The sequence below is a fragment of the Rhinatrema bivittatum genome, chromosome 10 (genome assembly GCF_901001135.1).
Source record: "Rhinatrema bivittatum chromosome 10, aRhiBiv1.1, whole genome shotgun sequence".
Lineage (NCBI taxonomy): Eukaryota > Metazoa > Chordata > Amphibia > Gymnophiona > Rhinatrematidae > Rhinatrema > Rhinatrema bivittatum.
In genome coordinates this window covers 63,915,449-63,926,851 of record NC_042624.1, presented here as the reverse complement: position 1 = coordinate 63,926,851, position 11,403 = coordinate 63,915,449, and the positions used below count along the sequence as shown (strand labels likewise).

At 45.8% G+C, this 11,403-nt stretch overlaps 1 protein-coding gene across 2 annotated transcripts; it reads left to right on the top strand.

The window, feature by feature from the left end:
- Window positions 1-588: 588 nt before the first annotated feature.
- On the top strand, window positions 589-9,519 carry GLUL (glutamate-ammonia ligase). 2 transcript variants are annotated; one of them, XM_029618142.1, is made up of 7 exons: window positions 589-751; window positions 3,597-3,776; window positions 4,115-4,276; window positions 5,167-5,313; window positions 6,051-6,178; window positions 7,168-7,367; window positions 7,905-8,223. In XM_029618142.1, exons 2-7 carry the CDS (start codon window positions 3,611-3,613, stop codon window positions 8,221-8,223), a joined length of 1,122 nt encoding a protein of 373 aa, XP_029474002.1. In that variant the 5' UTR covers window positions 589-751; window positions 3,597-3,610. The 2 variants fall into 2 exon arrangements, with proteins under 2 accessions (XP_029474002.1, XP_029474003.1); XM_029618143.1 differs by lacking the exon at window positions 589-751 and having other exon boundaries at window positions 3,611-3,776; window positions 7,905-9,519.
- The last annotated feature ends 1,884 nt before the right edge of the window (window positions 9,520-11,403 follow it).

The following is an 11,403-nucleotide window of genomic DNA, read 5'->3' as shown; positions in this document are numbered from 1 at the left end:
TTGTTTTTTTTGTAAACTAGGCAGAGCAAGACTCACTCTTCTGGACCTCCTATACAGCTGAGCTTGAGAAAAGAAATCTTGGGAATCCAGGTTCAGAACAAATGCAACAGGCGACAGGGGACATTCTGTTTCCAATAAAAGCCAGCAGGGCAAACCACCTAAAGATCAGCTAAGCAAGAAGGCAGGATGTTTATGTTAAAGTTGCTGATCAAAAGTGCAAAAAAAGGAACCTTTTCTCTTAAATGAATTTACAGCAGTGATATGTAACAGGAGTGAAATCATCCTTTTACCCAGCAATAGCCAGTTTACAGAGGTTTCTTGGAAACTGCCCCTTTGTTAGCAGAGGCTTCTTTCCCTCGGGCTAGCTTGCAAGCTTGTTTTTCTCCTTCTGCCCCTGGCAGGGCGCAGGCGGAGGGCGGGGCATTTCTTGGGAAACCCTTTCTCCTTTTTCTCCGTTCTGCGCCCGGCGCCCAATGGCAGCGTTCCATGAGCCCGGCAGCCGGGAGGCATGTCGACATCACGCCGCGCTGCGGCCAATCAGAGAGGCCGGGGGCCAGCCCAGAGCCGGCAATAAATGAAGGAGCCGGCAACCTAGGCGCTGCAGAGAGCCAGGGCTAGGAATAAGAGGCGGAGAGTAGCCGGCCAAGGCAAAGAGAGCCAGCACCGATACGAGCGTCAGCCAGCAGTAGCAGCAGATTACCGGTCATCAGCTATCAGCCACCGGCAGCAGCTTCTTCTCGCCGGAGCACAGGTATCTAACCTCATCTCCACCCCTCATCCTGCAGCCCATAACATCCTTGCCGCCCCCCAGACCGAATCAGAAGCGATGTTAGGAGCAGAAAGACGAGCCTGCGGCAATGTGTTGATCGCCGCTGTTATTTTAGGCCCGTTAGAGTCCAGGAAAAACCAAACCAAACCATCGTGCAGTCTTGCACTACAGGATGCCCTGATTCTTGACCTGTGATTTCAGATGGACTTTTGAAGACTGCTTATTTTCTTTTAAGATCATTTGTCTCCCCGGAGACATCTGTAAGAAGATGTAAGGGGAAGTGCTCGGGCTTCTGCCTGTTCTGCTTGCTTTACCCCTTAGCACCAAGCGGTAACAAAGGAGTGCGGGGGAGAGGCTGGCTAGCTGGCTGGAAAGGTGCTGGATATGGTTCTTAAGAAGTGTCTGTCCAGCTCGGCGTGCAAGGATCTGCTGTGACTTAAAATTTTCCACTTTCACAGATCGAAATCTGCAAAAAGTAAAAAAAAAAATGACTTCGCGATAGAAGAGAACGGCAGAAAGGGAGATGACAAAGAAAGAGAGGGAAGGAGAAATATACAGTAGAGAAAGGAATGAGAGGATAACAGAGAAAATCAGCAAGAGAAAAGGGGATTTTCTCAGACAGGGCTGCCGCTGCCCCTCCAGGGAAGTGGAAGTCATGGAGAATGGTGCCAGGAGCCAGCAGTGATCCTGCATGGCTTCTCCATACTTTATAGGAAGCTTGTGCATGAGGAGGGGGGGTAGAGTCACCGAGCTGGGAAGCACCGTGCTCTGTCTGATGCTGCCACCAGTAGAAGCCTTCGGGCAGAACAGCCCTGGTCTGCAAGCCTCCATTCTCACTTGGGCTTTGGGGGCTCGAGATGAGCAGGTGCCCATATCCTCTTCCCTAGGCTTGGAGTCACTAGAGATGGAGAAGCTGGAACCCAGCACATTCTGTATTGCTAAACCCACCATCTCCTAGATCAAGAGACAAACTCTTAAAAATAAAAGATTTGGTGTATAAATCATGAGTTGCCATTTCTTCAAACATAACCAATATACATAATTGCATCTTATATTTAAAAAAAAAGTGGCTACAGTGTGAAGTCTGTAGCATCTACAGGAGAATGCGTTTGGGGGGAGGCGGACTGAGCCCTGGATTCAGCCAACTCCTCTACTCTGCTGTTGAGCTGGTTCCTGCACTGATTCTGTGCACGGTGAGCAGGTCCCCAATTATTTTGCACAGTGGGCCACTTTCAGATAGTGCCATGTAGTGGAGAACCAGCCCATGCCCTGTTTCAGCCTCTTCCAGTCCCTTGCTCTCCCCTCCTCCAGTCCACTGCCCTCTCTGCCTGCCTCCCCATTGGTCCATCACCCCTGCCCACTCCTCCTTCAGTCAACCACCCCATTCTCTTCTCCCCATCAGCTGATACAGACTCACTCCTTCTCCAGAGCCTCTGCTCTGCAGAGATCCTGCAACTCCAAGCCTCTCTGTCTCTTCCTCCCTGCTGCTACTCCCTCCCATCTTGTCCCCTCCTTTTCCTTTTTGCCCTTTCCTAAACCCCTCTTCCCCTTCCTTCTCTTGCTCTCCTTCCCATCTTCCTTCTGTTCTCTTCTCTCTTTCTTCTTTGCTGCTGTCCCTCCCCTCTTTTCTTTCCCTGCCCTCCTTTTTAGCCATCCTTTCTTTCTTCTCCCCCCCCCCCCCCCCACTCTCTTGAGCACATGGCTGCTCTCTCTCCTCAGTAAGACTAATCAGCTGCAGGAGGCAGGAGATAAGAGGCAGCCTGCTTTGCCCTCTGACGGAGATGTGCACCAGGGACACAGGATTCATTCTTTCCCTTACCTCCTGTGCAAATGCATGGTTGTCACATTCCTCCTCCCCCCCCCCCCCCCCCCCCCCCGCCTCCATCCCTTAGATCTGGAGAGGAGAATGAAAGGATCCTTTAAAGGCTGATCTCTGGTAAGAGGATCAGAGAGAGAGAGCGAGGGCATAGGCTTCAGAAAGATCTTTCGTATCACTTGCTCTTCGGCTATATTTTAGTAGCCTTGAAAGCTTAAAACACTTCTCAGCCAAAATCTCTTTCCCCGCTACTGCTTTGTTGGTTTTCTTTTCACAATTTTTTAGATAAAAACATAAAAACTCCTATGCGTCTAGAAGCAATCCTTCCCTCCAGTGGTGATACAAGAGACGTCAGGTTTCATGACATGAAATTTAATGAAGGGAGGTGGTTTCCACTACTCAAGTGCGCTCCATCTTGTGGCAAGGCCCCCGTTCTCTCTGCTCGTACGAAACTGTGACTTTTCCAGATTTCAATTCTTACAAGACATTGATGTCATGCCCGCTGTATCAAGAGCTGATTCCTTCTTCTTGTGTTGGTCTTTCTACCTGGCTATGTTCCCTTGATTGCTAGAGAAGGGGCAGTATTGCAAAAAGAGTTTTGAGGGGAAGGTGTACGATTTCATAAACGCAAGCAAAGAATTGAATGAGAATCTGACACCTTTCATCAGTGATGCCGATGGTACCCGTGGCGTGTGTCCCCCTGAGAATACCTGCATTCTCAAGTGTCAAAAAATGTGTGCCAGTGCGAATAGTGCTCCAGTTTTATGCCTGGCAATTGCTCCATTTAAAATACTGGACTTGATTTTTTCATTGATGAATTGAGAGGTATTTTGTGCAAAATACTGATTTCGCCCTGCCCGTGAATCTATAAATCTGGGATCTCACTTGTTAGTTTCTTTTGCCCAGCTTGTCTGTGGGTCCCTTTCATGACTAATAAATAATCCTAGCCATGACCTGGTAGCCAGGCCCTGAAAAAAGGCTCACAGCTTTCCTTGCTTCCCTTTCTTGCAGAGTTTCCTGCGACCATGGCCACCTCAGCCAGCGCACAGCTAAGCAAAGCACTGAAGCAGTTGTACTTGGAGCTTCCTCAAGGAGAGAAAGTGCAGGCCATGTACATCTGGATTGATGGCACTGGTGAAGGACTGCGCTGCAAGACCCGCACGTTAGACTGCGAACCCAAGAGCATTGCAGGTAAGCCTCAAAGTGCTTGTCTTCTCTGGGAACCCCCGGCTCTTGTGCCGCACTCTTTGCTCCTGATCTGTAGTCTCAGTGAGCTGCGCTCATTACAAGGGCTCCAGCTGAAGGCAGAGGGACGTGACCTTGAGGCCACTTTGTAGTGGGGTTATACAGTATACTCCCATTCTCCGCATTAGTGTATCTTAAGGAAGTGCTTTTGCTTCTGGTTGCAGTCCAGCTGTGCAGTGCCTTGTGGACTTGAGATCTCTCGTGCTTTCTCAGAGCAGTGGACAAGTGATCTCACTTTATGTGCTAATGTTCTGCTTGGTTTTTTTTTTTTCCTTTTCCACAAGATCTGCCTGAATGGAATTACGACGGCTCAAGCACCTATCAGGCTGAGGGCTCTAACAGTGATATGTTTCTTATCCCGGTTGCTATGTTTCGGGATCCTTTCCGTAAGGACCCCAACAAGCTGGTCTTCTGTGAGGTCTTGAAGTACAACGGCAAGACAGCAGGTGGGTAAAAACAAATCTGTATTTCTTCTCATCTTCATCCTCATCCTGCCAGCATCTAGGGAAGAAAGAGCCTAAGAATCTGGGCAGAAAACTCTTTAAGAATTTGACAGCTCCTTTTATCAGAAATATCACTACATTCCTTTTTTACTGGGGTAGAAATTGCCAAAGTAGGATGCACTTATTTATTTTGCAACAGAAAAAAGTATTCATTAAATGCGACTCCAGCTTGATCTGTAAGGACTAGAAGAGGAGTAGAAAAGCTTTTCTGTCCAGTGTTTTTCACTGGAAACTGTTGCATCAGCCTGGATGAGACCAAGCCTGTATAGTGACATGGACTGACTTAGTCATAGCCCACAGTGAGGGACCTACGTCTGTGGGAGAAGAGTAAGGGCAAAGGAAAAAAGCTGCACAGAACTCCAGGTACAGCAAGCGAATCAAATCACTTCATTCCTGAAAAAAAATCTCCGAAGACCTCAGCAGGTGTAACATATCTGATACAGCTGTGACTGGCATGGGCAGAAGCCCTAATTCTAAAATCCATTGATGCTGTTGATGAACAGGCACTTTTGGGACAGCCTTTTCCTGAATTGTGTGCCCACTGAGCGAATGTTAGGCCACACTCTGTACCATGCGAGGGCGAAGTTTTCCATAGGAGGTGAGAGAAGGGCTTCATGCCTTGGTCCCTTCTGCCCAGGTCACGACTCTTTTATAATGCAAGAAAGAAGTTTCCTACACAAGCTCAAGATGAGATACCTCATCAGGCATCTCAAGGCATACTTCATGATATGTGCCCCAATGAAACATTTGAGGGGGTTATTAGGTAGAAGTCTGCATTATTTGTATTGATAATTTGGTAATCAGCTGTTTTTTTTTTCTGTTTGTTTCTTCAGAGACAAATCTAAGGCATTCATGCAACCAGATTATGGACATGGTATCACATGAGCACCCATGGTTTGGCATGGAGCAAGAATATACCCTATTAGCGACAGATGGACATCCGTTTGGCTGGCCTTCGAATGGATTTCCTGGACCACAGGGTAAGAAGCCAAGTGCAATGCTGAGGAAAAACCATTCCGTTTTATGGTTGCTATGGAAAAAGCCTAGACAGCTCCACTCTGCAGCTCCCTGAACGAGCTGCATTAAACACACTTCTAGACTTAACATTTGCATCCACCTTGCATGTGTAGATAGTAAAAAAGTGTATCTTACTGCTGACCTATCTCCTTCACACTGTAATATTTGCATGGGATTGGTATGGTATGCTCAGTTGCTCTTTGTATCCAAGTCTCTGTGCTCCATTTTATAACATTAAGTAAAACATTTGCAACTTACTGCATAAGTAATGGTTACATGACTTGCTCAAGGTCACAGAGAGAGGCAGTGACTGTAATGAGATCCCCTCCAATTTCGCAGTTTTTTTGCCTACCTGCTGCTGAAAAGTGATCAGATTTTATAGTCATCAGTGCTTATGTGGCCATCAGTGAATGACCTCTGGTGGCCAAGCCTTTAGTTCTGGACATCACTGGCCCCTGGCATTGATTTGCATCAGGAGCCCTGACTCTCATGGGCTGACTGGACTGCAGTAGCTGAAGGAGGTCAGACTGCATGGATCACGGTCATCACGGAGCTTTCACCCTGCAGCCCTTGGTTGCTAATAAGCTGCCATCATTCTCAGCTAGCCGCTCTTCCTTCTGCACTGATGTGTTCTTGTCTGCAGTGTAGCCGCTGGCCGCTCAAAGCCTTTTGTAATCGCTTTTAACTTTTTTTTCTGCAGGTCCCTATTACTGTGGTGTTGGAGCAGATAAAGCTTACGGCAGAGACATTGTGGAAGCGCATTATCGTGCCTGCCTGTATGCTGGGGTGAAGATCGCAGGAACAAATGCTGAAGTGATGCCAGCGCAGGTAAAAATGCAGCTCTGCTTCTTATCAAGGAATTAGACCTCACCGATGGGGGGGTGGAGGGATGAGAGGGGAGGCACTCTGGGGGCCCTGCTCAAGCATTCACACTCCTGGAGTCCAGGCTCTTATTCACAGACCTCTGCTGGGAGTAGTCATGGCCACTGCCAGTAGTAGTGCAGGTCACTGCTCTGATGTTCACTGCGGGCACTGGTACAGCCCTCTGTCTGGTTGGTGTTCAGCAGGAGAAGGATTAGTGGGAACTGAATAATCAGATGAAAAAGAACATGAGCCAAACTCCCATACTCGGAACAGCGGGCTGAAATTCTCTGTCACGTAGCTTCAGTTTCAGCTTCCCTGCCCCCTCCCCCTGATTTAAAGCAGGAGCATCAGTTTGAAGCAAGCTCAGTTTAAAGCTGGTCATCGGCAGTGATCCATTCCTTTGCCAGCTGTCTCCGCTTTCACGGGGTCCTTGTCACCTTACTGCAGCCATGGGAAGGTGGGAGGAGTATGGCTCATGTCAGACACCATGTGACTGCAGAGCAAGCTGGAAATCACATTTTTGACTCAGCACAGCTGTGATCATTTTCATGGAAAAAAACCCCCTAGGAAAACAATTTGAAAATTCAGAGAGTGATGAAATATCGGGAGTGCCCACATGAGAACATTTAGTTCATGCCATTGATTTATCCCAAAGTCCATTCATGCAAGGCACTCATGAGCACTAAACAATTAAAGATATTTCTGTTTGGTTCTAAATGAGATACTTTTCATCAACAGATTGAAAAGGTCCATTTTATTACAGTGTCATTTAGCAAACACAACATTTAGAAAATCAGACTTTTTAAACACCTTAACAAAGTATTTTGAATAAGAAAAACAAAGGTACCCCCACAAAAACGAAAACTTCAAACACTACTGTAAGCAAATATCTTGCTTTGAAAAGTTGTGGAATAGGCTAATAAGCTCTGTCGTCTTCTCTTTGCCCTGTGCAGTGGGAGTTCCAGGTTGGTCCATGTGAAGGCATTGCTATGGGAGACCACCTCTGGATTGCCCGTTTCATCCTGCACCGGGTGTGTGAAGATTTTGGCGTTATTGTGTCTTTCGATCCAAAGCCCATCCCTGGGAACTGGAACGGAGCTGGGTGCCATACTAACTTCAGCACTAAGCCCATGAGAGACGAAGGCGGCCTCAAGTGAGTGTGCTGATTCCACTAGACTGGCACAACAAGGGAAGGCTGCATGTAAACGATTCCCAAGGATTAGACAACAAATTTGGATTGAACTCAGTAGAATGGGCTGGGATTTAGAGTTGATTTGCTAATTGCAGCTTCACACAAGAGATTATGTTTCTATTGCTTGGGTGCAATGGAAAGAGTCCTGCACTCTGTTTGAGAGTTGTGATGATGCATCCAATTAACAAAATATCAGCTGGTCAATGAATAATTGTTCTTTTGAGCAAGCATCAGCAATACAAGTAAAGAAATACTCTTAGTTTAGGAAAGTGAACTATCAAATGAGAAGAGGTTCACAATACCTAGAAACTGTAGGGACCAGAGGTAATGGAGCCAACAGTGACATTTTGATAGGGACAGATAAAACCTAAAATTTTTGTTTTTTCCCTGGTGCTTTTCTTGTTGGCATGCTACAAGCCAACTGAGGCCAGAGAGCAGAAGCATCCTTAGACCCTTCTCTAATTTCCCTATGTCTTATTTTTTTTTTTCTCTTTGCAGGCAAATTGAGGAAGCCATTGAGAAACTGAGCAAGCGGCACCAGTATCACATCCGCGCCTATGACCCTAAAGGGGGGCTGGATAACGCCAGGCGCCTGACGGGCTTCCACGAGACTTCCAATATCAATGACTTCTCTGCTGGTGTGGCCAACCGAGGGGCCAGCATCCGCATCCCCAGAAGTGTAGGGCAGGAAAAGAAGGGTTACTTTGAGGACCGCCGGCCTTCAGCCAACTGTGATCCCTTTGCTGTGACAGAAGCCTTGATTCGCACCTGCCTCCTCAATGAAACAGGGGAAGAGCCATTTGACTACAAGAATTAAGTGGACTGTTCTCAAGAGCCCGGATTCCTGCTCTTACTGTATTTGCACTCTGCTGACTAAAGACAAAATTCCCAGGTTTTAGAGGGAAGTTTTTTTTTGTTTTTTCCACTAATTCTTCATCAGAAAAAAGGAGAAGAGGAAGAGAAAGTTAGGGGCATTTAAACATAATAGAGAAAAAGCTATAACCACTTACAATAGGTTCAATTAATTTTATTGTTAACTGGGAAACTTTGCTTGCATTTGAGTCTCATATTAGACCATATATTGTTGAGTGTCTACCATCAGTCTAGCTATGACTTCTGTTCATGGCCAAGGAGGGTTCCTGTGGAACAGGCCAAGTGAGAACCTGGCATGGACAGTCCAACAGCCCATGATTCCCAACTGGTCCTCTTAATCCCTAGATAAATTAAACCTACATTTCTCTATTGCCACTCACAGGAGAGAATTCTCACTTACACTTTTTCTTGGGTACTGTTCAGCTCTCCAAATTGCCTCTTATACTCTCAACTACCAGCAGTTTCTGATATAAAAATACAGGATAATGAACTACAGGTACAAGAAATATGAACAATTGACTTGTTTCCCCTGTAGCTGCCATGCCATTCTCCACCTTTTTAGCCCTGTAGTATTTTTCTATTTAAATATATATAAAAAGTTATATGTATATAATATATATATATTACTATGAAACTAAAACTGTTCAGCTAGAAATGCATTTTGCTGAAGCTGTGGACTGTAATGGACAAGGAACCGAGCGAGTTCTGTGAACACCGGAAGGAAGAGTAGCTGTGATGCTGTTCCAAGCTGCTTTCATTGTAAAACCCACGGGATACTTGTTTACAGATTTAGGCATAATAAAATCATGCTGAGGTGAAGCGCTAGCTGCTGGGTAACCAGTCTGCGAGAGAATATGACAAAAGTTTTAAAAAGTGTAAAAAAAAATAAAAAAATTAATAGAAAAGGATTTTAATAAGTGCAAAAGTTGACTGGTCAACTTAACCATTTGTACTGACAGGCTGTAATTTACTTGCTTGTGGAGGCATCTAGCACTAAAGCAGGGCTTTTGAATTTTCAGTAGCGTGGCTTACGCTGTTGCTGTTGTCAAGCCGTCCATTTCTGCTGAGACTTTTGGTGCGTCTTTTTATGTTATGTCATCCTAACCGCTCCAGCAATGTACAGAGCCGCTAACTTGGAGAGTACTGTGCACCTCTCTTTAATAATGCTCTGTAGAGATCTACAGTCCTTAATGTATTTTATACTGGAGTATCTTTAATGGTACCAGCATCTTCCTTTGGATTTATTTGTTTCCAAATAGGGATATATATATATATTTTTTTTGTAATAAAACCTTAATCCAAACATCCTGCCTGCTGTGCTCTATTCATTTGCTAAATTATTTTCAGTGGCGGAGAGGAGATGGAATGCTAGAAAGGATTGGGGGGAGTAACAGGATATGCCTCACCCTCCTAATTTCGATGTACAGGAACACTCTCATTGCCCTATCCTGGACTGGGAATGAAATTCGGTCTCTGTGGTCATGCAGTCCTGGCTTCGAACACCACACTCATGGCTCTAAATGTATAGGGTAAAGCTTCTCCCTTCTGGACGAGTGCCTTTAAAAATGCAAGGTGCTAATGAACTCTGATACATCACTCTGTGTGTTTTTTCATATAACATGATTTTATCATAATTATAATAACTTATTTTATACTACTACTGGACATAGGAAGCACTGCACAATGGTGATAAGTATCCAACCAGGATACGTCCTTGCCCCAAAATGCTTCCAATGCAAGGGAGTATCTGAGGAAATGGGAGATGCAGGCTCTTGTCCAAGATTGCAAGGCATCTTCTTTAAACAAGAATCTTTTTCCCTCCTTCAACTTATTCTCTGGTCTGATGGCTAGTATGCAGACCTCCTGCTAACCAAGCCTTTTCCTCTGCCAGACTGCCAATGGACACACCTCTCGGCCACTTGGACCATGCATTTCCTAGTTTGCTTCCAAAGGCCTCCCACAGGCTCCACTTAAGGATGAAACACAGATGTTCTCTCAAACCCAATGTCCCAGCTCTGAAATGACATATCTTCACTTACAAAAAACGTTGCCCCTGCTGACCTGGTAGCTTTGGTTGTTTTAGGGGCTCAAACATGAAGCAGACGTTCATGAAGGAAGTCCAAATCTTCCAAAGATCTGAGAATTGGTTTTGTCTTGCTCAGGGGTACAGTGTGCAGAGCTTATCGGAGACAGATGTCTTGTGCTGAATGATGGATGTAAGAATATAATTTCAGGAAAGTTTGGCTCTGTCTACTCTACACAGCTTAGGAAAGAAAACAAGCCACCCTTTCACTTTATAGCAAAATTAGTGCGGTTGCCGTGGTAAGTCATCTAGCATGCATGAGAATAAAAGTTGAAAAAAATGACATAATGTGATACCTGTCTAATGATCTATTTGATCAATATCAGAACAATGTGCCCCTGGTATGTCGAAGCGGGTTGCCTGAAGCATCTAAGGCACATACCCTATAAGATGTTCTAGAATGGATCATCTCATCCTTTAGCAACCCCCAAGAGTCTTCCAGATCCTGAAGTATTGTGGGAGTGGTTAAGAACGTAAGTAGCTTTCCCTGCAAAGGTTTTGTAGCAGGGATTCCCCTTAGAATTGGACATATGGGGTTATCCTTGATGGGCCAGACTATTAGGGGCTAGGGAGTTGGTCTCCTGGTTTTTGTTTTCTGGCCACCATTCTTGGAAGGGAGATAAGGCAAGCATCTGATAACCAGGATTTGGTGAGGAATTAAGGTTTCCCACCTGCTGGAAGATAACTTTATCCTTACAGCTAATCGTCCCTAGCAGGAAAGAGTCCTGTGTTTTCAACTTGAGAATGTTTGGTGCTGCTGGAGGTTTGCCAGTGAGGGGACTAGGAACTGACAGCTGCATCCAACATTCCCCAGAATCATTACAAAGAAGTCTGGAGGATGGTGTGGCCATCTAGTCCTTCTCTAGAGCAGAGGGGAGTGTGTCCAGCTGGTAGCACTGCAGAACACAGGGAGTCCAGAGGGCAGGGTGCCCAACTGCCACAGAACCAGAAGAGCGAGAGGGTGGAACAGATTAAAGCAAATGGAGATCGGGTACAAGAGGAGTCCCCAGAGTTAAGGAACCCTCTAAGCCATTTAGACAG

What these genes read in the sequence shown, in the direction of transcription:
- GLUL (XM_029618143.1), top strand. Translation starts at nt 3,611, where the DNA reads ATGGCCACCTCAGCCAGCGCACAGCTAAGCAAAGCACTGAAGCAGTTG. An exon ending in CTGAAGTGATGCCAGCGCAG is followed by an intron (nt 6,179 to 7,167) that starts GTAAAAATGCAG and finishes TGCCCTGTGCAG; the next exon opens with TGGGAGTTCCAGGTTGGTCC. An exon ending in AGAGACGAAGGCGGCCTCAA is followed by an intron (nt 7,368 to 7,904) that starts GTGAGTGTGCTG and finishes TTCTCTTTGCAG; the next exon opens with GCAAATTGAGGAAGCCATTG.